This window comes from Urtica dioica, chromosome 11 (genome assembly GCF_054948205.1).
Source record: "Urtica dioica subsp. dioica isolate 48M chromosome 11, U.dioica_male_clone48M_v1_H2, whole genome shotgun sequence".
Taxonomy (NCBI): domain Eukaryota; kingdom Viridiplantae; phylum Streptophyta; class Magnoliopsida; order Rosales; family Urticaceae; genus Urtica; species Urtica dioica.
In genome coordinates this window covers 2,637,933-2,664,261 of record NC_142766.1, presented here as the reverse complement: position 1 = coordinate 2,664,261, position 26,329 = coordinate 2,637,933, and the positions used below count along the sequence as shown (strand labels likewise).

Below are 26,329 nucleotides of genomic sequence, written 5' to 3'. Positions count from 1 at the left end.
TCGGAAGCCTTGTCCTCAGACGAGTGTTCCAAAACACACAAGTCCAAGGCGCCGGCGTCCTAGGCCCAAACTGGGAAGGCCCTTACAGAGTCCGCAAAGTCATTCACGACGGGACATATTACATCGAGCACACGGACGGGACTCCGATTCGCCACCCGTGGAACGCGGAGCACTTGAGGCAGTACTATCAATAGCTAGCGTCCCCCGCTTTTTTATCGCTTTTATTTCCATTTTCAATAAGGCCTACGAGCCAATGTTTTAGGATTTAAATTTTCTCGCAAGTTTTTCGCAAAAGTAATAAAACTCAAGTTTTCCGTTTCAATTTTGTTTACGCAAGTTTTCTGGTTATCGAACAGTTAATTTATAACCCAAAAACTTGGGGGGGCTAGCTATGGTAAGGAAACTCTCAAAAGAACACGCTCCACCAAAAAAAAAAAAAAAAAAAACCTAAGACGCCTACATGGCGCACCAAAGCCGTCTCTCGCGACGCACCAAAGACGCCTACATGGCGCACGTAAGTCGCGTAAAGGCGCAGCCCGTAAGACGCCTACATGGCGCAACCTAAGACGCCTACATGGCGCACGTAAGTCGCGTAAAGGCGCAGCCCGTAAGACGCCTACATGGCGCAACCCAAGACGCCTACATGGCGCACGTAAGTCGCGTAAAGGCGCAGCCCGTAAGACGCCTACATGGCGCAACCCAAGACGCCTACATGGCGCACGTAAGTCGCGTAAAGGCGCAGCCCGTAAGACGCCTACATGGCGCAACCCAAGACGCCTACATGGCGCACGTAAGTCGCGTAAAGGCGCAGCCCGTAAGACGCCTACATGGCGCAACCCAAGACGCCTACATGGCGCACGTAAGTCGCGTAAAGGCGCAGCCCGTAAGACGCCTACATGGCGCAACCTAAGACGCCTACATGGCGCACGTAAGTCGCGTAAAGGCGCAGCCCGTAAGACGCCTACATGGCGCAACCTAAGACGCCTACATGGCGCACGTAAGTCGCGTAAAGGCGCAGCCCGTAAGACGCCTACATGGCGCAACCTAAGACGCCTACATGGCGCACGTAAGTCGCGTAAAGGCGCAGCCCGTAAGACGCCTACATGGCGCAACCTAAGACGCCTACATGGCACACGTAAGTCGCTTACATGGCGCAACCCAAGATGCCTACATGGCGCGATTTGAGACGCCCACGTGGCACAATCCGGCACACGTAACACACCTACGTAGCATGGCTGACTCGCAGTTGAAAATACTTAAGAACGCAAACCATCCAAGTGACTGGCGTGTTCGAAAAAGTATCATGCCGAGATAAAAGGATGGACAAAATCATTGACACAAACAAGTGACCATCCATGCATGCCATAGAAGATAAATGTGCGAAAACATTCATAAAAATAAATGAATAACTCCTCATAAAAGAAAGGGGCAACTGCCTCAAAACCGAGAAAGCATGCGCTAAGACAAGTGCGCTAAAGGGAAATATCCTAGTAAGCAAGCGCTAAGACAAGTGCGCTGAACGGAAAAACCTAAAAAGCACGCGCTAAAACATTTGCGCAGGAAAAATAAAGAAAGAAAACGGTCACTCGGCGGGATCGTCGCCCACAGGGTCGGCCCCGTCGAGTGGTGGGAAAAGCGAGTCGAAGAAGTCGAAGGTGACCCCCCGAGAAACATTCTCGGCAGCTGTGGCGTCCCGACACTCCACCGCCGCTGCATGCCTTGCCTCCTCGACTCCGACATCAAAGTCGTCCTGAAGGTCGGACGCAAGCTGCTCCGCCGCGGCTTTCTCCTCGGTGACCCGAACCACCTCCTCCGCCAAGGAGTCGCGCTTACGCTCCGCACGAACACGGGCAGCCTCACTCGATGTAAGCTGGCCCTGAAGAATGCCAACTTCCTCTGTGCCCGATTCCAACTGACGTCGAAGGTCCCGCGCTTCGCTCCGGAAGACCTCCGTCGACCGAGTCGCCACTTCAAGGGCTTGACGTTCCGTCGTTAGCTCCTCAGCCATCTTCGCCACCGCCGCCTGAGCACGGTCGCACTTGCCGCGGGTAACTCCCAATTCCACGCGAGCCTCCTGAAGCTGCTCGCGGAGACTCGCAAACTCCGCCTTTGAGTGAGAACCTCGCTCGGCGTGGGCCAGCTGAGACTTCGCTTGAGCAAGCTCCTCCTGGGCGCGACTCATCCGCCTAATGAGGTCGTGAAGGATCTTCTCGCCCCGGGTCGCTCGAGCAAGCACCTGAGAAGGCAAAAAGACAGTTTAGCAAAAGACAGATTCATCGCAAACGAGGCAAGGGAAACTCACTCTCTGTGCATCGGAAACGCCGTGACGAAAGAACTCCACGTCACTGCTGGCCACAACGCTCTTCCACATCTTCATCGAAGATTGAGCAAGGCCCAGGGAACATTCCCCCCTAACCTCCGCGGCCTCCACGTCGACCATCGAATTCACGCGCTTAGAGTCCGAAGACGTGTCTGGCAAAGCCGAGGAGGAAGGTCGCTTCAAAGAAGCGCGAGGACCGTTCTCCGCCCGATGATCGGTATCGAGCCTCTCCCGTCCATCCCGCGCAGCTATCCGACGACGAACAGCCGCCAACGACTTCGGGTCTCGAGAAGCCTTCGCTAGACGAGCCCGAGCCCTCGCCCTAGCCGAGGAGACTGCAAAAGCGACAAAGTCAAAACCCTAAGCTAAAAACAAAAGCAAGAAGTACGAAACGTCAACATACCTTGAGGATCGCCGCTCGAGAGAGATGATGCGGCGCTCGGGGCACCCTCGGTCCGCTGAGGAAACGGCGGGAACCACCCAGTGGAAGCCATCAGCTCAGGAGAACGAAATCGTTCAACGGCTTTCCGAGCCTCCGACATTCCCCGGATCTCCTTCACAAAGTCGAGATCGTCGGCCCCCTCGTTAGCGGGAAACTCGGACAAGGGGCCGAACCGGAGCGGCGCGTCACCAAAAGCCTCCGCCGAGACCCACACCCACGGCCGCCGATTGTACTTCTCTGAATCGATGATCAGCTTAGTATTCCGTCGATCGCGGGCCACAAAGAAACTGGGTTGCCCGGGCGCAGGGAAGACCGCGATGAGATTGCGAAAATCACTCACGGTCATCACCCGCTCGGTCTGGCAATGCCACTCCATATGGCACATCGCCACTATGCGGTAGAATGCCGGGCTCATCTGACATGCGTGCACCCCCAGACGGGCGAGAAGCTGCTGAACGATGGGTTGAAACGGCAGCCGTAACCCGCAGTTAAGACTCGCAACTGAAACTGCGGCGAAACCACGACGAGGCCGGAAAGGACGATCGTCCTTTAAAGGACGGAGAAGCGCCACGGACGACGGAATGGCAAAAGCCTCCCGGAGACCGACGAATGTCCGGTAGGTAAGCGTGCTCGAAGCATCGACCCCCGAACAATCGAAGTCCTCGGGAGCAGCAAGGCCCTCCTCGGAATACCACTCCGTCCTAGCAAGCGACCTCGCCGATACCAACGCCTCTGCGTCAGGGGTCCCGGGCTGAGGACCCCCTGACTCCACGGAAGGGCTCCTGCCCTCCGACACAGCCACGACAGCCGCCGGCGGCACCTCGGGACACTCCGATGCGAGGCCTTCGGCCCCCGGACATGTCTCCGACTCACCTCCGGGATCTTCAGACTCGGGACCAAAGTCGTCCACGCAGTCTATCTCGTCGAGAACCGACTCTAGCGGAGTCACCACATCCGCGTCCGTAACATCTCCCGGCACGCCTTGAAAGCCCAAGTCGGACTGCGGCACGTCGAGGCGAACTTTGTCACGGACCCCCCCCGCCAACTAAGTTGATCACGAGGCGAGGGGCAGGCTCCCCGGACGCGGGACGATCAAACTCTCCGCCTGTACCGCGCCCAGTTGGCGCGCACTCTTCGAGAGGCTGAGCAGCGGGCACGGTCGCACCCAGCTCGCCTTCCTCCAACCACTGCTCTACTCCGCTTGGATTTTCTTCCACGTGCAGAGGAACTTCCCTTAATCCCGTGAAGAGATCGTCCTCTGCGTGTTCAGAACCCTGAAACAAGAGAGAGAAATCAATCTCGGGACTCTCAGCTGAGAAAAGGGGAGGGACACCCATAATGCAAGCGTATAAAAAAGAAAACAAGCATAAGAAAAGAGAAAAAATAAAGTGAGGAGTAAAGGGAAGGGGGGAGGTCTATTTATAGACTTCTAGGGGGGTAGGAGTCGAAATCCTACTCCCACAAGGAGCAAAATCGGAGTAGAAACTCCAAAAAATCGGAGTTCTCCGGCGCGAAGCGAACCAGCCCCGCGCACAGGGCGCGCCGCGCGCCAAGCCCGCGCGCCGCGCGGGTCACGCAGCACAGACCGCGCGCCGCGCCGTCCAGGGCGCGCGCCGCGCGGCCACCCCCTAAAAAAAAAAAAAAAAAAAAAAAAAAAAAAAAAAAGAAAAAAGAGAAGAGGAAAAAACTTTTCTCGGGGCCACAAGGCACGGGAAATATTTTCCTCAAACACCCAACTAGAAGAACAAAAAGTTCATCGCTGGGGCGCCTCCCGAACGACGAACTTGGGGGGCTAATGTTGTCGGTCGTTTTCGGAAAACCCAAGACGTCAAGAAGGCACGTCGCTCAAAGGGCCGATGGTCAGGCCGGAGGTCCTGAAGAGCGGCAAATCTTCAAGCCCTCGCCCAAACTCCTGACTCCTCGAGTCGAGCTTCGCTCCTCGAGTCGAACCTTGAGTCAATCTCCTCGAGTCAAGCCTTGAATGGTTCCTCAAGTCGAGCCTTTAATTGTTCCTCGAGTCGAGCCTCGAGTCATTTTCGAGTCGAGCCTCGAGTCATCCTCGAGTCACTCCTCGATTCAAGTCGCTAGTCGCTCTCGCCGGGCCGAGCCTTGCTCCTCGAATCGAGTCACTCTCATCAAGTAGAAAGCTTCATATTTCACGTGAGAAGAATGACATTCGAAGGCCCGCAAGAACCCGGCCAAGACGAGCCGTCCATCACGCACACAGCGCGCTACGCCGGCCGGCCGTGCAGCAGACGGCGCGCCGCGCCATACAAGCGCGCGCCGCGCGCTCCATGCGCCGCGCGACCTGCGCCGCGCCTGGTGACCCTCGCGCCGCGCCCGGTGACACGCGCGCCGCGCCCCTTGCGCCGCGCGCCGCGCGCCGCGCGTTGTGCGCCGCTCTTTGTGCGCCGCGCGCGCCGTGCGCCTCCACTTGATGGCATGCGCGATCCTAGTCCCACATGGACGAAAAAGGGACCTTCTAAGGCTCCCAAACACCTATAAATACCCTCTCTCATTGAGGGGAAATCCATCCCAAAATATCCAATAATTCTCTTCATCTCTTATCGACACGCTCGATTTCTCTGCTTCTCTGGATGCCACATTTGGCCTGAAGCAGGTTCTCTTCTCTCTCTTCGTTCTCAAAGGTTCCGAAGCACTCACGGGGACTTCCCGGACGTCGCTCCCTTTGACCGAACGTTCTCCGGTGCTCAAGCACGCCCCTAGGGTTCTCAACTAGAGCTACCCTTGCGCGTCTAACACACTAGACGCGTACGCGATCTCCGAAGTTCTGAGACGTTGCCGAGGACTCCTCGCGCCCCGTTTCCTTCGTCGAGCACGCCTCTTCGCCAAGGCTCCACGCCTCATACTGCGTCACACACGCTTGAACTACGTTCTGACCTGATCCCACGCACGGGTACGTAGGCAGCCGACAACCAAGGCACGGTCACTCATCCTCCTCACCCCCTACCTCTCCCAAGAGGCGGGTTGATAGGAGAGAACCCTAGCTCGAGACTATCGAGTTCACACTCTTGGCCCGGGTGCGATCACTTGGTCCGGCCTTGGATCGAACCGCCCGAGGTTTTAAATAGTTGTTCATTTTCGTGCGACAACACGCGGCGAAGCGTTGGAATAGATCTAGGATTAAGAATAATTTATCGCTTCTAGTAAGCGGCGGAAAATAAAAAAATTCTTTAAAACATGTAAAACGATTTTACTACCTAGACAAAGTGCATGAACATGTAATCTAAAATAAAACTATAATGAATTTTTACTCGGTACCAACCTTGCTTGAAGCTTGAGCGTTGAGAAGCTTTTGAATTGGTTAAATCGCTCCTCTCTCCACTTAGCTTGCCTCCTTCGTGTATTCTTGAATCCGAGTAACCACGATAGTTTCTATCACTAGAGTCTTCGAGTTGGAAAATGATTTAGTGTGTGGGCACTATTAAACACAATGACTCAAGAACTAGTCTTAGAGTCAAAGAGCTAATGCAAAACGCTAGGTCTAATGAGGACCTATGTGCCAAAACAAAAGTGCAAGAAGAAGAGAGGGAGAGAAAGAGGGGACGACCAATCTAGAGAGAGAAGGTCTCACAAAAAACTTGTTTCAACATTGTGAATGTGGTGTGGTATTTATAGGAGAAGGGATTGCCTTGAAGAGGCAATTTCATCTTTTCTATTATGGTTGAATATCACATATTCATGAGCACAATATTTGTTTCACATTCCTATCATAATAATATCAAGGCAAGAAATTTGTTTATCTTTTTCTCTATGTTGGTCGTATGACTAGCTATATGCTATAAATTTGTTTCATCTTTTCCTTTTGGCAGGTATTTTCATACATCAATGCAAAAAAATAATTTCCCTCTTTCCCTTGATGGAGGCCACAAAAATATCATCTAGAACATGCTTCTAGATGTTTATTTATTTGTTCAAGACAATAAAAGAAAAGCCCATGTAGAATTATCACATAAAATTCCATAAAAGGAAATTCAATCCTCAAGGCCCAAATCCTATTCATGGCCGTGTGGATTAATTCACATTGTCATCATATGACAATGTCCAAAATCGTATTTTGACATTTATACCATCTTATGTCCTAATGGATAAAATTACCCTTTAGACAATCTTTGTAAAATTCGTCTAGTTCAACACTTGAACTTGTTTTTGACTTAGCTACTAGTTTAACAAATCCTATTCTAATGACTTGTGGTAGTGACCTCATGGATCCAAATGAACAAAGCTTGAGCTAGCATACTTGGACACAAAAGTTCACAAACCTTTTCCAAGTTCTAGTTTAATGTCAACTGACTCCAATAAGAGTTGACACTGAAAAATCTCTTTGTTCAAATTAATATATTTACTATTCAAAATTCTACTTAATTGTGATGAGTGGATCTATTGAATATTATCTATGTTTACCCTTCATGAATATCATCAATAAGATGATATTTATCAAATTACCATTTTACCCTTCTAGTTGTTAGTTCCTCAACTCCTTTGTCACTTGTGAATAAGTTAGAAACAATGTATTGACAAGGAGCTAACAAGTCACATTGATTCATCCAAAAGAGTCATGACTCAATTTCGACACTGGCCAGCTCATTTAATCACATTCCAAAGAACAAAACATGTGGTTATATACATTGCATTTCAGTAATCTTGTACATGAATTTCATATCTATGAGATCTTCACAAAGTTGTTCATGACATATTCATAACTTAGTACTTCATCAATAGGTCTTGTCTATATCACATAGTGAATCTAGAACTCTGACTTTCTCAAATGAGAGTATGTAACCTATGAAATGACATGTCTCATTTCAGGATTGAGGTAAGCATGATGCAATTCATACATAGTGATTTTAGACAGAAGAGGTTAAATGGTTTGTTCTTGTACTGTCAATTAAGTATCTTCAGAAGATACCTAGGAAGAACTATAAAGTCTCCAACTCTCTATGTCTCATAACCAGACATCATATGTTCTCCTAACAATCATACTGGGATCAATAGCCCTTTGATTCTTAGATTCTGAATTTACTGTTTTAAGCAAACCGTGAAGAGTTTGTTCATGCAAATCTACATTTGTCTCTTCATATGTTGTTAGGTTTGTTTAAGGACTAAACTCTAAGGTTTATCATAAAGCTTCAAACAAACATGGAGAATAAATGAAAGTTTTAACTCTTTATTAATTATTCATCAGTTACAAGCAAGAGCCTTTGCGATACTTTATTACATCAAATGCATATAAGTAATAAGTATTACTCTTCTTGTGGGTATCAAAGTTTGTATATCCACCATTCAGGATGAACACAGATCCTGAAGTGGATTTCCTGGAATCTCTTTCCGCCTGAAATTCGGAGTCGGTATACCCCGTCATAGTCAGGTCAATACCTGAATATGTAAGCATCAAGATCATAGTTCTCCCAAGATACTTAAGAACATGCTTAACATAAATCTAGTGCTCGGGTCCAAGGTTGGACTGGAAACGGCTTACTACGCCAACTGCAAAGCAGATATCTGGTCTAGTACAAAGCATACCATACATGAGATTTCCTACGGCTGAGGCGTAAGGAATCTTTCTCATGTCCTCAATTTCTTGTGCAGTCTTGGGAGACTGGTCCTTTGAAAGTGAGACTCCATGCCGAAAGGGTGTTTGGCCCTTCTTGGAGTCTTGCATCGTGAAGCGATCCATCACCTTATCAAATACTAGATGCTTGAGAGAGCAACAAAGTCCGGTTCTTCCGATCTCGAAAGATTTGGATCCCCACAATATACGCGGCTTCTCCTAGATCCTTCATATCGAATTGCTTTGCTAGCCAGATCTTAACCTCAGATAACATACCCACATCATTACCTATGATTAATATATCATCGACATACAATACCAGAAACACAACTTTACCTTCGTGTATTAACTTGTAAACACATGGCTCATCTATTACTGCTCAAAGCTGAAGCTCTTCACAGTTTCATCGAATCTAATATTCCATGACCTAGATGCTTGCTTTAATCCATAAATGGACTCAAGCAACTCACAAACCTTGGTCTCTTGACCTTCTTCCACGAAACCGTCTTGTTGATCCATATAAATGCGCTCATCAAAATTGCCATTCAGGAAGGCAGTCTTAACATCCATTTTCCAGATCTCATAGTCGAGAGCTGCAGCAATGGATAGAAGTATGCGGATGAATTTAAGCATCGCGACTGGCGATAAGGTATCCTCATAGTCAATACCTTCCTTTTGGATATAACCCTTAGCCACTAGTCATGCTTTGAATATCTCAACGTTCCCATCCGGACACATTTTCTTCCTGTATATCCACTTACACCCTACGGGTGTAATCCCTTTGGGAAGGTCTACAAGTTTCCAGACTTTGTTGACGTGCATCGAGTGCCTTTCAACTTTCATGGCGTCAAGCCAAAGGTTTGATTCACAACCAGCCATTGCATGGATGTAGGAAACATGGTCATCCATGTCGTCGACGGCTACGAGAGTATCTCCGTAAGACATGTACCCGTCAGGCTTTTGATCCCACTACGTCGAAGTACTATTTGACGAGGTTCAAATGAGTTAGGTTGTTTTTCAATTGGGGTAAGAACAGTTCTTACACATGAGGTAGAAGCATCCTCACCCAACTTTTCTTCAAGCACAATTTTTTTTCTAGGTTTTAAATCTTTCATGAAGTCCTCCTCAAGGAAACGAGCGTTCGTGCTAACGAAAGTCTTGTCGTCCTCGGCACTGTAGAATGTGAAACCTAAGGTTTTCTTTGGATATCCAACGAACAGACACAATTCTGACCTAGTAGCCAACTTGCTAGTCTTTTGTCTTAGCACATATGCAGGGCAACCCAAAATTCGGATGTGGCCTAAATTTACTTTACGGCCAGTCCATCGTTCATAAGTTGTACTAGGAACCGTTTTAGACGGAACTTGGTTAAGAATTTAGGCTGCTATTTCGAGGGCATATCCAAATACTTGAGGAATTTTCTAAGCCATACAGCCTCTTTGGATGCTACACAAGCAGCCACATATTCTGCTTCCATTGTGGAGTCTGTTGTCAATGGTGCCCACAAGAAGAGTTGTAGACTTTATATTGTACATTTGATGTAATAAAGTCTCATGAAGACTCTTGCTTGTAATTGCTTATTCATTAATAAAAAGTTGAAACGTTTATTCATTCTTCCTTGTCTGTTTGAAGCTGTATGATAAAACAGTAGTCTTTAGTCCATAAACAAACTAAACAACTTACGAAGAGACAAATGTAGATTTGCATGAACAAACTCTTCGTAGTTTGCTTAAAACGATACATTCGCAATCTAAAGGTCAAATGCCTATTGACCTCAGTACGATTGTTAGGAGAATCTATGATGTCTAGTTATGGGGCATTGAGAGTTGGAGACTCTATAGTTCTTCTAGGTATCTTCCGAAGGTACTGAATTGACCAGTGCACTTCTAGAGACAAGATAAGAACAAACCATTTAACCTCTTATGTCTTGAAGTCACTACGTATGAATTGCATCGTGCTTACCTTAATCCTGAAATGAGACATGCCATTTCACAACTTACGTATTCTCATTTGAGAAAGTCAGAGTTCGGACTCACTATGTGATTCCGAACAGGGCCTATAGGTGAAGTACTAAGTTGTGAGAATGTCATGAGTAACTTTGTGAAGTTCTCATAGATATGGAATTCATGTACAAGATTGCTGAAATGCAATGTATGTCACCTCATGCTTTGTTCCTTGGAGTGTGAATAAATGAACTGGCCAGTGTCCAAATTGAGTCTTGACTCTTTTGGATGAAACAATGTGACTTGTTAGCTCCTCGTCAATACATTGTTTCTAACTTATTCACAAGCGACAAAGAAGTTGAGGAAATAACAGCTAGAAGGGTAAAATGGTAATTTTGTAAATCCCGACTAGCTGATGATATTCATGAAGGGTAAACACTGATAATATTCTGTGGATCCACTCATTACAATTAGGTTGAATTCTTGAGTAGAAAATAAATTCATTTGAACCGAGAGATTTTCAGTGTCAACTCTTTAGTGGAGTCAGTTGACATTAAGCTAAACTTGGAAAAGGTTTTGTGAACTTTTGAGTCCAAGTGTTTAGCTCAAGCTTTGTTCATTTGGATCCATGAGGTCACTGTCACGAATCACATCGAGTAGGAATAGTTAAACTAGAAGCTAAGTCAAAACAATAAACGAGACAAGTTTTACGAAAATTGTCAAAAGGGTAATTTTGTCATTTTGGACATATGATGAAATGAATGTCAATAAATTTTTTGACAAGGTCATTTGATGACTTACTGTCACTCGGCCAAATTAGATTAATTGGGCCTTGTGGATTAATTTCATTTCATAAGAATTATTGTTTTCTTAGATTTTTTTAATTTATTGCTCTTGCATTTAAATTAAAAATCATGCTGATTTTTTATGAGTTTGGGATGTTTTTAAAACACATTAGAATCAGTTCTAAGAGTTTTTAATTTTTTATATTGAAAAACGTGTTTTTAAGTTTGAGAAAATTTCGAGTAATTTTTGTGACTAGTTGTATTGTCTTACTAGTTTTCTTTTATTTACTTGAATCGTTTTATGCGTGTTGTTATTTCTTTTATACCATGTTATTACCTTGCTAATAAAACACAAATAAAAGCTTTAACAACCTCCTAAAACGTTCCGTTACACTCGATTCTTTTTCGCACCTAAAAAGACCGAACTTTAATTATTTCCTTTTCTTTGAGCTGGAGTAAAACCCGCAGTAAAAGTGGCATAACTCTCTGCTCAGAAATCTAAATTTAATGATTCTTGAATCAAATTAAAGGTCTGTCTGTCCTCTTTCCAATGACATCGGAGCCGCCAGTTATGGCGATTTTACTCCGAGGTGCGCGGCTGTGCTGAAACTCCAGTTTTTTAGAATTCCGGATTTTCAGCCCCACTACCATGAGTTATAGAACTCTAATGAGAAAAATTTCTTGAGCAAAAATGTTTTTCATAAGATTATAAACATGATGTGAAAGATTAAAATGTTTTGATTTTTGAAAGTTTAATTAAAGTTGAATTTTACAAAACTAGTTTGAATTCTGAAAAACTGTTTTCCTTTTCAAACTTGAAAATATTTTGTCATCCAAATCAAATAAGTTTTCAAAATGTTTTCAAAACTATATCTATATCACATATGTTCAAAATCTATATGCTCTTGAAAATTTGAGTGTGAGGTCTCCTTGTAGACGAGCCGAAAAATAAAAAGATGTGTAATCTCAAACTTTCAAGTGTTCGAGTGAGTTGAAGTTCACACTTCCCTCATGCACTTTCCCGAAATAGAAAATAGGAAAAGATCCGAGTATGTCCCTTGTGCCTTTATGCACTAACACTGCTCTGAACATGAAAATCTAGGATTCTTTTCTAGTTGTCCGCTCTATCGCTCTATAACTAGGAAAACCATTTCGGAACTTATAAGAGTCGATGTAATAACTCCAAAAACTAAGTGGGAGGGTTATATCTGTTGTTTGTAACCCACGATCCCCAACACTAATGAAAAGTGCAATTGTCGCTAGACTAAGAGTCACCCTCGTGGCCCTCTCTTAAATGAGAGTACTCAAGGGTGCTTTGCACTGATCATTGCTCAATGAGCTAAATCCGAAAGTGAGACAATGAGACAAGACCTCCCCTCGGCGGATTGCTTTTCAAAGTCAATCTTTTGGACTAAGTGGTTGGTTACACACTTAGACTCAATCCCTAGTAATCCTCCATTGAGGCCCTGCGAAAGGATGTGAGTAATCAAACCAATTTAAAAGGTGGCTGGTCAAAATTGGTGTATTGACATCTTGGCAAAGCATTAATGATGTGTCATTTACTTATAAATGGAGATTTTTTGCGGCCTTCCCTCGAAGGAGTAAATTATCATTTGGTTTATAACACCTTTGGATTTTATCAAGTCTTAAAGAAACTTAAATCCTAAACCAAAGACTAAATCATAAACTTGTTTCAACTTAATTAAGCAACATGTCTCGCAAACATCCCTCAATCATCTTTTCCTCGAACAAACTCGAAAACAAAAACTACGTAGATTCGAAACATAATCTCGACATAATAGTTACCATTAACAAGCACAAATGGGTAGTCACCACCCCATGTCCTCCTCTGACGAATGATTATTCGACTCAAGAGGACAATGATGCCTTGGCGGCCTGGCTCTGCTCCGATGACATTATGAGGTGCTATATCTTAGCATCAATGAACAGTGTGTTGCATCAACAGCATCGTGACATCGAGACTGCCGCCGACATGCTCAACAATCTCCATGAGATGTTTGGAGGGCAAAGGCGTCAAACAAGGCAACAAGCAGTCCGACAGTTTATGAACTGTCATATGAAGGCTAGGACTCCTGTTGGAGACTTTATGATACTGATCATTAGTTTTCTGAATAAAATGGAAATCCTAGGATCTGAGATTGATGGGAAGAATGTCATAAATATGATCTTAGAAACTCTCACCGCATCTCTTGATACCTCCAAGATGAACTACTCCATAAACAAGCTAGAGTACACTGTTACCAAGCTTATGAAGGAACTTCACACTGCTGTAGGTCTCACTAAGAGAAAGAGGAATCAAGGAGAGGCACATGCTACTGAGCAAAAAGCCTCCGCCTCTGGAACTAAGAAGAGACCTCATAAGGCCGATAAAAAGAACTGTCCTGCGTATCTCAAAGTAGAGGAACATAGTATTGTACTAGTTACCGAAGCATGCTTAGTAGCTGATAATGTATCAACGTGGATTCTTGACTCCGCTGCTACTAATCATATTTGTTGTTCCTTGAATGGTTTCAAGAAAACCAAAAGCTTAGAGGAAGGCGAGTTCTGTTTCAAATGGGGTGATGGGAGCCTGGTGTCTGCGAAGGCTGTGGGATCCGTGACGCTGTCTTTTGAAGACTGCAAATGCCATTAATCTTCAGTGGTCTCCACGAGGAGGAAGAAGAGCAGAGTGGAGACTACTGAAGCGAATTCCATTAATCCTCAGGAGGAGATTGTGGTGGAGGATGTCAGAGACCATGTCACTAACATCGTCGAAGATGAAGAAGCTGTGGAGGAAGCAAGGTCTCGCGACAAGAAGAAGAAGTCGTCTAGACAGGATGTTCCTGATGTTCCAATCACAGGAATATCTTTTCACACCCTTCAGAATGCCAGCCGATGGAAGTACGTCATTCTTCGGAGTATTGCTCCTGAACAAGTGCTCTCTGATGAAGCCATGGAATGCGCTGATGTCATTGAACTTCTCAAGAGCACCGGGCTTCTCTCCACAGTGACCTCAGTGGGCTCCTACCACGCTCAGCTTGTGAGGGAGTTCATTGTCAATCTTCCTGATCAAGTCGATGATGCCACTTCCCCTCATTTTCAAAAGGTGGTGATCAGGAACAAAATCATTGATTTCTCTCGCAAGGTCATCCATGAGTTCATGGGTTCAAATGCTCCCACTTCTGAGGATCAAGTGCCTTCAAGAATTGAGCTGATTTCTGAACTCACTGGAGGAAAAGACAAGAAAGGGTGGCCTGAGTCTGGGCTGTACCGTTCTTCTCTTCTCAGTTCTAAGTACTCTGTTCTTCACAAAATTAGAGTCAAGAACTGGATTCCTACTGCTCACTCCACAGGTATTTCTCTCGCTCTAGCTCAATTTCTCTTCATGATTGGCACAGGTTGTTCGGTTGACGTTGGGAAACTCTTCAACTCCCAAATCATCAAGCATGCTGGATCTGAAGCTATGAAGCTTCCCATCCCTTATCCTACCATGATCACTGGGATCATTTTGCGTCAACAACCGGATATTCTGTCACAAGAAGAGATGAAAGCTTGCAGCTTGACTCCAGGGAAGATCTGTTGTCAATGGTGCCCACAAGAAGAGTAGTAGTGTCTATTTATGTACATTTGATGTCATATAGTCTTACGAAGACTCTTGCTTGTAATTGCTTATTCATTAATAAAAAGTTGAAACGTTCATTCAATCTTCTTTCTTTGTTTGAAGCTTTAAGATAAAACCTTAGTCTTTTAGTCCATAAACAAACTTAACAACTTACGAAGAGACAAATGTAGATTTGCATGAACAAACTCTTCGTCGTTTGCTTAAAACGATATATTCGCAATCTTAGGGTCAAAGGACTATTGACCTCAGTACGATTGTTAGAAGAATCTATGATGTCTGGTTATGAGGCATTGAGAGTTGGAGACTCTATAGTTCTTCTAGGTATCTTCCGAAGGTACTGAATTGACCAGTGCACTTCTAGAGACAAGATAAGAACAACCCATTTAACCTCTTATGTCTCGAAGTCACTATGTATGAATTGCATCATGCTTACCTTAATCCTGAAATGAGACATGCCATTTCACAGCTTAGTATTCTCATTTGAGAAAGTCAGAGTTCGGACTCACTATGTGATTCCGAACAGGGCCTATTGGTGAAGTACTAATTTGTGAGAATGTCATGAGTAACTTTGTGAAGTTCTCAAATATATGGAATTCATGTACAAGATTGCTGAAATGCAATGTATGTCACCTCATGCTTTGTTCATTGGAGTGTGAATAAATGAACTGGCCAGTGTCCAAATTGAGTCCTGACTCTTTTGGATGAAACAATGTGACTTGTTAGCTCCTCGTCAATACATTGTTTCTAACTTATTCACAAGCGACAAATGAGTTGAGGAAATAACAGCTAGAAGGGTAAAATGGTAATTTAGTAAATCCCGACTAGCTGATGACATTCATGAAGGGTAAACATAGATAATATTCAGTGGATCCGCTCATCATAATTAGGTTGAATTCTTGAGTAGAAAATAAATTCATTTGAACCGAGAGATTTTCAGTGTCAACTCTTTAGTGGAGTCTGTTGGCATTAAGCTAAACTTGGAAAAGGTTTGTGAACTTTTGAGTCCAAGTGTTTAGCTCAAGCTTTGTTCATTTGGGTCCATGAGGTCACTGTCACGAATCACATCGATTAGGAATAGTTAAACCGGAAGCTAAGTCAAAATAAGAACGAAAATTGTCAAAAGGGTATTTTTGTCTTTTGAGACATAGGATGAAATGAATGTCAATAAATTTTTTTTTGACATGGTCATTTGATGACAAGTAACACTCGGCCATAATAAGATTAATTGGGCCTTGTTGATTAATTTCATTTCATAAGAATTTTATTCAAAATTCTTAATGGACCTTTTTCATGTTATTATGAACAAATGGAAAAGCTTCTAGAAGCCTTTCTCTAGATGGTGTAGGCGCCCATAATACCCAAAGGAAGAGAGATTATTTTGTGCATAAATGTATCAAGATACTTGCCAAAAGAAAAAGAGGAAACAAATTTCCTCTATGAGGAAAGTAGAATTTCGGCCAAACAAGCCAAGAGAAAGTCAAAGGCAAGGCATGGAATAAAATAGGAAACTAATCCCTTGGGGATGTGTTTGATGTAGGCGCCCATTTAGGAGATTTGGGCAATAAAAGATTGCTCAAAAAGGCTTGGAAAATAAGAGGAAACTACTTCTTTCCAAGGCCAACCCTTCTCCTATAAATAGGACCCTCATTCATCTCATTCTATTCATTCCACACAAGTTAGAGATTGAGAGACTCTCTCTCTAGACATTGTGGCCGATCCTCTCTCTCCCTCTCTCTTCATTTTCGATTTTTTGTTTTGGCACCTAGGTCCTCATTTGACCTAGTGTTTAGCTCTGCGACTTCAAGACTCGTTCTTAAGTCGTAGTGTTTAAAAGTGCCCACTCACTAATTCATTTTCTCTCGAGTGATTTAGTGATAGAAACTTTCGTGGTTGCTCGAGGTGCCGAGGAAAGAAAGAGGGACGTGCTGCGAGGGGAGACGAGCGTTGCAACTTTCTAAGAGCTTCTCAAATATCAAGCTTCAAGAAAGGTTAGTAAACTTCTTAGCTCATAATAGTTTTTAATTACGTGTACTTGCCCTTTTGTCCAGGTTAGTAAAAAACCGTTTTTACTTGTAAAAGAAAATTTTAAAATTCCGCCGCTTACCGAAGCGTTAATTATTTTCTTAACCCCTAGATCGATTCCAACAAATGGTATCAGAGCTATGGTCAAAGATTAGCATGTACATGTTTTTGAAAATATGAGCTTGAAAATCGTTTTCGAAAGTTTACTAATTTTGTGACAAGTTAGAATTGTTATCTTAGATTTTTTTTAATTTATTGCTCTTGCCTTTAAATTAAAAATCATGTTGTTTTTCTATGAGTTTTGGATGTTTTTAAAACACATTAGAATCAGTTCTAAAAGTTTTTAATTTTTTATATTGAAAAACGTGTTTTAAAAGTTTGAGAAATTTTCGAGTAAATTTTTGTGACTAGTTATATTGTCTTGCTAGTTTCGTTTATTTACTTGAATCGTTTTATGCATGTTGTTATTTTTTTTATACTATGTTATTACCTTGCTAATGAAACACAAATAAAAGCTTTAACAACCTTCATAAAACGTTTTGTTACACTCGATTCTTTTTCGCACCTAAAAAGGACCAAGCTTTAATTATTTCTTTTTCTTCGTGCTGGAGTAAACCCGCATTAAAAGTAGCATAACTCTCTGCTCAGAAATCTAAATTTAATGATTCTTGAATCAAATTAAAGCTCTGTCCGTTTTCTATCCAATGCCACCGGTTTCGGCTCAAAAGGACATTAGAGCCACCAGATATGGCGATTTTACTCCGAGGTGCGCGGCTGTTCCGAAACTCCAGTTTTTTAGAAATCCGGATTTTCAAACCCCACTACCATGAGTTATAGAACTCTAATGAGAAAATTTTCTTGAGCAAAAATGTTTTTTATAAGATTATAAACATGATGTGTAAGATTAAAAGTTTTGATTTTTGAAAGATTAATTGAAATTGAGTTTTTACAAAACTAGTTTGAATTTTGAAAAACCCTTTTCACTTTCAAACTTGAAAATATTTTGTCATCCAAATCAAATAAGTTTTCAAAATGTTTTCAAAACTATATCTATATCACATATGTTCAAAATCTATATGCTCTTGAAAATTTGAGTGGGAGGTCTCTTTGTAGACAAGCTGAAAAATAAAAAGATGTGTAATCTCAAACTTTCAAGTGTTCGAATGAGTTGAAGTTCACACTTCCCTCATGCACTTTCCCGAAATAGAAAATAGGAAAAGATCGAGTATGTACCTTGTGCCTTTATGCACTAATACTGCTCTGAACATGTCGATCTAGGATTCTCTTCTAGTTGTCCGCTCTGTCGCTCTTTAACTAGGAAATCTGTTTCCGAACTTATAAGAGTCGATGAACCAACTCCAAAAACTAAGTGGGAGGGTTATACTTGTTGTTTGTAACCCACGATCCCCAACACTAATGAAAGAAGCAATTAACGTGGGACTAAGAGCCGCTCTTGCGACCCTCACTTAAATGGGAGTACTCCAAGGCGTTATTGCTTCGATCATTGCTCAATGAGCTACGTCCGAGAGTGAGACGATGATGGCAAGGCCTCCCCTTGGGGGATTGTTTTTCAATGTTGATCTTTTGGACTAAGTGGTTGGTTGCACACTTAGGCTCAATCCCTAGTAATCCTCCCTTGAGGCTCTGCGAAAGGATGTGAGTGATCAAACTAATTTAAAAGGTGGCTAGTCAAAATAGATGTATTGACATCTTGGCTTAGCATTAATGATGTGTCATTTACTTATAAATGGAGATTTTTTGCGGCCTTCTTTTGAGGGAGTAAATTATCGTTTGGTTTATAACACCTTTGGATTTTATAAAAGTCTTAATAAAACTTAAATCCTAAACCAAAGACTAATCATAAACTTGTTTCAACTTTTATAGGCAATATGTCTCTCAACCCTCTCTCAACCATTCTTTCCTCGAATAAACTCGAAGGCGACAATTACGTCGACTGGAAACGTAACCTCGACATAGTCCTTACTGTCGACAAGCACAAATGGGTTCTCACCACCCCCTGTCCTCAAACGAATGAAGATTCGACGCAAGAGGAAAAAGACGCCCTGGCGGCCTGGCTTCGATCCGATCAGATTGCGAGGTGCTACATTCTGGCATCGATGAACAATGTGTTGCAACAACAACATCGTGATTACGAAACTGCCACCGATATGCTCTACAATCTCCATGAGATGTTTGGAGGGCAAGGACGTCAAGCTAGGCAACAAGCGGTCCGACAATTCATGAACTGTCGTATGAAGGCTGGAACTCCCGTTAGAGATCATATGATGCTGATCATTAGCTATCTAAACGAGATGGAGATCCTTGGATCCGAGATTGATGGGGAGACTAAAATAGATATGATCTTGGAAACTCTCCCCGAAACCTTTGATACCTTCAAGTTGAATTATTCCATGAACAAGCTAGAGTACACTGTTACCGAGCTCATGAAGGAACTTCAAACCGCTGAGGCACTCACTAAGAAAAAGAGGGCTCAAGGAGAAGTACATGCTACTGCCTCCACCTCTGGATCTAAGAAGAGACCTCGCAATGCCGAGAAGAAGAGCCAACCTAAGGTTCAAACGAAGAAGAAGGCGCCAAAGGCTCCGAAGGTGGACAAGTCTAAAGACAAGTGCCACCACTGCAATGAGCCTGGTCACTGGCGTAGGAACTGTCCTGCCTACCTCAAAACCAAAGTAAAAGGTATTGTACTTATTACTGAAGCTTGTTTAGTAGCTGATAATGTATCATCGTGGATTATTGACTCCGCTGCTACTAACCATATTTGCTGCTCCTTGACTGGTTTTAGGAAAAGCAAAAGCTTAGAGGATGGCGACTTCTGCTTCAAGTGGGGTGATGGGAGCGTGGTGTCTGCGAAGGCTGTGGGATCCGTGATCCTATCTTTTGAAGATCGAACTTTAAATTTGAGTAATGTTTATTATGTTCCTTCCTTTGGGAAAAACCTAATATCTGTTGCTCAACTTTTCGAGCAAGATTATTATTTAAAGTTTATAAAGAATGGAATTCGTATTTCTTTTTCTAATTCTTTTGTCACTGATTCATGTATGAAGAATGGCCTTTTTTACATCTATCCCACTCAACCTTCTTTTTTAGACACCGAAATAGATAACGATCTAATTAGGGAGCCAAAGAGGATCAAACTTTCTGAATCCTCCGATCTAACAAAATCAACATACCTCTGGCACTTGAGACTTGGTCATATCAGTCTAGATAGGATTAAGAGACTTGTGAGGGACGGTCCACTCCAAGCCTCTGCAATAGGGTCACTACCTACTTGTGAATCCTGCATAGAAGGAAAAATGACTAAGCGACCTTTCTCCGATAAGGGTCGAAGAGCCACTGAGTTGCTGGAACTAGTACATTCTGATGTATGTGGTCCGCTCAGCCAACAGGCACGTGGAGGATACGAATACTTCGTTACCTTCACCGGTGATTACTCGCGATATGGTTTTGTCTATTTGCTCAAACACAAATCCGAGACCTTTAACGTATTTAAGGTCTTTAGGGCTTTAGTGGAAAAGCAAACTGGCAAAGTGATCAAAACCCTTCGATCTGATCGAGGTGGTGAGTATATGTCTGGAGAGTTCGATGACTTTCTTAAAGAAGAAGGTATCGCTTCTCATCTTACCGCACCTGGCACACCTTAACAAAACGGAGTGTCAGAGAGAAGAAACCGAACTCTTATGGAGATGGTTAGATCAATGATGAGTTACTCATCACTCCCTCTTTCCTTTTGGGGATATGCCCTCGAAACAGCCGCCTATATTCTGAACCAAGTTCCGTCCAAAACGGTTCCTGGTACTCCTTATGAACGATGGACTGGCCGCAAAGTGAATCTTGGCCGCATCCGAATTTGGGGTTGCCCTGCACACGTGCTGAGGCAAAAGACTAGCAAGTTGGCTAGTAGGTCAGAATTGTGCCTGTTTGTGGGATATCCAAAGGAAACCAAAGGTTTTACTTTCTATAGTCCCGAGGACGATAAGACTTTCGTTAGCACGAATGCTCGTTTCCTTGAGGAGGACTTTATGAAGGATGCAAAACCTAGAAGCAAAACTGTGCTTGAAGAAAAGTTGGGTGAGGAAGCTTCTACCTCATCTTTAAGAACTGTTCTTACCCCAACTGAAACACAACCTAACTCATCAGAATCTCGTCAAGTAGTACTTAGACGTAGTGGGAGGGCTACTCAAAAGCCTGACAGGTACATGTCTTGTGGAGACTCTCTTGTAGCCGTCTCTGACATGGATGATCCTGTTTCCTATAGCCAAGCGATGGCTTGTTCTGAATCAAACCTTTGGCTTGACACCATGAAAGTTGAAATGCACTCGATGTATGTCAACAATGTCTGGAAACTTGTAGACCTCCCTGAAGGGATTAAACCCGTAGGGTGTAAGTGGATATACAAGAAGAAAAGGGGTCCGGATGGGAACGTCGAGACGTTCAAAGCACGACTTGTGGCGAAGGGTTATACCCAACAAGAAGGGATTGACTATGAAGAAACCTTCTCGCCAGTCGTGATACTTAAATCCATCCGCATACTCCTATCCATAGCTGCAGCTCTCGACTATGAGATCTGGCAAGTGGATGTCAAGACAGCCTTCCTGAATGGCAATCTTGACGAGCGCATTTACATGGCTCAACCAGACGGTTTCGTGGAAGAAGGTCAAGAGACCAAGGTTTGTGAGTTGCTTAAGTCCATTTATGGATTAAAGCAAGCATCTAGGTAATGGAATATCAGATTCGATGAAACTGTGAAAAGCATCGGCTTTGAACAGTCAATAGATGAGCCTTGTGTTTACAAGTTAACACACGAAGGCAAAGTTGTGTTTCTGGTACTATATGTCGATGATATACTACTCATTGGTAATGACGTGGGTAAGTTATCTGAGGTTAAGGTCTGGCTGGCAAAGCAATTCGATATGAAGGATCTAGGAGAAGCCGCGTACATTCTGGGAATCCAAATCTTTCGAGATAGGAAAAACCGGACCATGTTGCTCTCTCAAGCATCTTATATTGATAAGGTGATGGATCGCTTCTCGATGCAAGACTCCAAGAAGGGCCAAACACCTTTAGGCATGGAGTTTCACTCTCTAAGGACCAGTCTCCCAAGACTTCACAAGAGAATGAAGACATGAGGAAAATTCCTTACGCCTCTGCCGTAGGAAGCCTCATGTATGCTATGCTTTGCACTAGACCTGACATCTGTTTCGCCGTTGGCGTAGTTAGCCGTTTCCAATCTAACCCTGGACCCGAGCACTGGATTGTTGTTAAGCATGTTCTTAAGTATCTTCGAAGAACTAGGAACTTGATGCTTACATACTCAGGTACTGACCTGACTATGACGGGATATACCGACTCCGATTTTCAAGCGGATAAGGATTCCAGGAAATCCACTTCGGGATCTGTGTTCATCCTTAATGGTGGAGCTGTTGTGTGGAGAAGTATTAAGCAATCTTGCATTGCTGACTCCACAATGGAAGCAGAATATGTAACTGCTTGTGAAGCATTCAAAGAGGCTGTATGGCTTAGAAAATTCCTTAAGTATTTGGAAGTTGTTCCGAACGTCGACGAGCCCATGACCCTTTATTGTGATAACAGTGGGGCTGTCGCTAACTCAAAGGAACCTCGAAACCATAAGCGCTCTACACATATTGAGAGGAAATACCATTTGATTCGAGAGATCGCGCAACGCGGAGACGTGGAGGTGAAGTAGATCTCTGGCAGATCTATTCACCAAGGCCCTAGCGAACATGGTCTTCGACCAACTTCGAGAGGGATTAGGCATGTAGGACTACTCACATCTTCTTTGAGTCAAGTGGGAGTTTGTTGTCAATGGTGCCCACAAGAAGAGTAGTAGTGTCTATTTATGTACATTTGATGTCATATAGTCTTACGAAGACTCTTGCTTGTAATTGCTTATTCATTAATAAAAAGTTGAAACGTTCATTCAATCTTCTTTCTTTGTTTGAAGCTTTATGATAAAACCTTAGTCTTTTAGTCCATAAACAAACTTAATAACTTACGAAGAGACAAATGTAGATTTGCATGAACAAACTCTTCGTAGTTTGCTTAAAACGATATATTCGCAATCTTAGGGTCAAAGGACTATTGACCTCAGTGCTATTGTTAGAAGAATCTATGATGTCTGGTTATGAGGCATTGAGAGTTGGAGACTCTATAGTTCTTCTAGGTATCTTCCGAAGGTACTGAATTGACCAGTGCACTTCTAGAGACAAGATAAGAACAAACCATTTAACCTCTTATGTCTCGAAGTCACTATGTATGAATTGCATCATGCTTACCTTAATCCTGAAATGAGACATGCCATTTCACAGCTTAGTATTCTCATTTGAGAAAGTCAGAGTTCGGACTCACTATGTGATTCCGAACAGGGCCTATTGGTGAAGTACTAAGTTGTGAGAATGTCATGAGTAACTTTGTGAAGTTCTCATAGATATGGAATTCATGTACAAGATTGCTGAAATGCAATGTATGTCACCTCATGCTTTGTTCCTTAGAGTGTGAATAAATGAACTGGCCAGTGTCCAAATTGAGTCCTGACTCTTTTGGATGAAACAATGTGACTTGTTAGCTCCTCGTCAATACATTGTTTCTAACTTATTCACAAGCGACAAGGGAGTTGAGGAAATAACAGCTAGAAGGGTAAAATTGTAATTTAGTAAATTCCGACTAGCTGATGACATTCATGAAGGGTAAACATAGATAATATTCACTGGATCCGTTCATCATAATTAGGTTGAATTCTTGAGTAGAAAATAAATTCTTTTGAACCGAGAGATTTTCAGTGTCAGCTCTTTAGTGGAGTCAGTTGGCATTAAGCTAAACTTGGAAAAGGTTTGTGAACTTTTGAGTCCAAGTGTTTAGCTCAAGCTTTGTTCATTTGGGTCCATGAGGTCACTGTCACGAATCACATCGATTAGGAATAGTTAAACTGGAAGCTAAGTCAAAACAAGAACGAAAATTGTCAAAAGGGTATTTTTGTCTTTTGAGACATAGGATGAAATGAATGTCAATAAATTTTTTTTTGACATGGTCATTTGATGACAAGTAACACTCGGCCATAATAAGATTAATTGGGCCTTGTGGATTAATTTCATTTCATAAGAATTTTATTGAAAATTCTTAATGGGCCTTTTTCATGTTGTTATGAACAAATGGAAAAGCTTCTAGAAGCCTTTCTCTAGATGGTGTAGGCGCCCATAATACCCAAAGGAAGAGAGATTATTTTGTGCATAAATGTATCAAGATACTTGCCAAAAGAAAAAGAGGAAACAAATTTCCTCTATGAGGAAAGTAGAATTTCGGCCAAACAAGCCAAGAGAAAGTCAAAGGCAAGGCATGGAATAAAAGAGGAAACTAATCCCTTGGGGATGTGTTTGATGTAGGCGCCCATTTAGGAGATTTGGGCAATAAAAGATTGCTTAAAAAGGCTTGGAAAATAAGAGGAAACTACTTCTTTCCAAGGTCAACCCTTCTCCTATAAATAGGACCCTCATTCCTCTCATTCTATTCATTCCACACAAGTTAGAGATTGAGAGACTCTCTCTCTAGACATTGTGGCCGATCCTCTCTCTCCCTCTCTCTTCATTTTCGATTTTTTGTTTTGGCACCTAGGTCCCCATTTGACCTAGTGTTTAGCTCTGCGACTTCAAGACTCGTTCTTAAGTCGTAGTGTTTAAAAGTGCCCACTCACTAATTCCTTTTCTCTCGAGTGATTTAGTGATAGAAACTTTCGTGGTTGCTCGAGGTGCCGAGGAAAGAAAGAGGGACGTGCTGCGAGGGGAGACGAGCGTTGCAACTTTCTAAGAGCTTCTCAAAGATCAAGCTTCAAGAAAGGTTAGTAAACTTCTTAGCTCATAATAGTTTTTAATTACGTGTACTTGCTCTTTTGTCTAGATTAGTAAAAAACCGTTTTTACTTGTAAAAGAAAATTTTTAAAATTCTGCCGCTTACCGAAGCGTTAATTATTTTCTTAAACCCTAGATCGATTCCAACAAGATCTCCTTCAGCTACAAACTTTTTCAGAAGCATCATGTGGCATACATCAAGAAGCCTCCCCAGTCCAGCCTACCTCACGCTCGCTTCAATGATGATGATGTTGCTGTTGTTCCTCCCATGTCAGCTGACGTCAGGAAACTGATGGCTCTTTCTCTTGTCGATGAGATCAAGCATTTGGAGACAGTGATTGCTACCTCTACTGAGCGCAAGATGGCCCTTGAAGATGCTCTAGTTCGTATTCTCCCAAGTACCTAAACTTTTTTTTTTTCAAGATTTTTTGCGTGGCTCAGATATTGTTTAGCTGTTTTTCTTCCTTTTTGTCTTTGCTTGGCAAAAAGAGGGAGTCAAAAAGTCACTTCTAAAACTTGGTTATTTGGTTATATGTCTGTAACTTCTGAACCTCCCTCCTTCTATGTTGTGCTACTTTATGGATATATTTTGTTGTCTCCTCTGTCAGTCACTGTGACAAGAGTGATCTCACAGTTAGATGTTCTGTTGTGCTGTGGGTGTGGCGAGAGTGCTCCTTGAAGGTTGGCATAGTGTTTCATTTTTGAAGGAAGAGTTTTGCCTGCTCAAAGCCAAAGGGGGAGATTGTTGTTACAAGAAGTTTGCCCTTTGATTCAGGCTTGCTTATCGTCTCTCGTGGTGGTTCTAACATCTCAAAGAACATCTCTTGGTTAAAGTTGTCAGCTCGCGGTGAGGTCTTGCTGACAGCTTTATTTATGGGCTCGCTGGATGCGTGCCATCTGTCTCTGTCTTGGATCAGAGGACATTCGTTTTGTTTGTCTCGTATATAAGACAATGCGAAATCCTAGGTAGGGTTACACACTTTCACGCCGAAAAACCTGAGTGTGCCAAAAAGGTTTTTGTGTATTCTCTATTGTGTGAGTTTTGTTTTCCTAGGCGAAGAACAACACACTAATACACTGTGATTGTAAGGGTGAAAAGCGAGGGGAGCTCAAGTCTAGGGGGAGCCTAGACTAGCATCAAGCTACGGTTCACTGGGAGTTAGGAATATGAAAGGTTATCATTCATTGTATTCCGATTAAACTCATTTTCCGTTAGTGAAGTTGCTCTTTTCACCGGGATACTCATCCCTCCAGATTAGGCTTTTAAGGCCGAACTGGGTTACCATTCTGTGTGTTCGTTTACTATTATTGTGTGGTGTCTTTACAGGTGTTACTACTGTCTGATACAACACCTTAGAAATAGTTCATACAGTAGATCTGGACTTACAATAGTGTTTCTCATCTTTTATCTAGAAGGGCCTCCCGGTCATTTTCGAACTATGTTCGGGAGGAGGAGGGTGTTCCCCCCGGACTTTTTGGTTTGGTTAAGGCTAAAATGCCTCAATGCACGGCCTGGAGTGCCAGGTTTTCCATAAAATGAAAAAAAAAATAAAGATAAAGAAAAAAGGAGCTATGACTTCACTATGGACCGACTACGATGATTATTATAATTTCGTATGTTTCCAATCAAATTTATGAAAATAATTAATAATCTCTCTCAAGTAAATCACAATCCTAAATAATTGAAAAGCTATAACCTCTCTAGGGGTGTGCAAAAAAATCGAAAAACCGTAAACTGGA

At 42.9% G+C, this 26,329-nt stretch overlaps 1 protein-coding gene across 1 annotated transcript in view; it reads left to right on the top strand.

The window, feature by feature from the left end:
- Positions 1–25,933, top strand: part of LOC149380676 (uncharacterized) — a 52,660-nt gene extending 26,727 nt beyond the window's left edge. Inside the window, exons 2-5 of the mRNA XM_089630470.1 lie at positions 13,723–14,415; positions 14,461–14,640; positions 24,865–24,987; positions 25,917–25,933. Of these exons, the coding sequence (XP_089486596.1) occupies positions 13,723–14,415; positions 14,461–14,640; positions 24,865–24,987; positions 25,917–25,933 (1,013 nt within the window). The remainder of the gene's footprint in view (positions 1–13,722; positions 14,416–14,460; positions 14,641–24,864; positions 24,988–25,916) is intronic.
- The last annotated feature ends 396 nt before the right edge of the window (positions 25,934–26,329 follow it).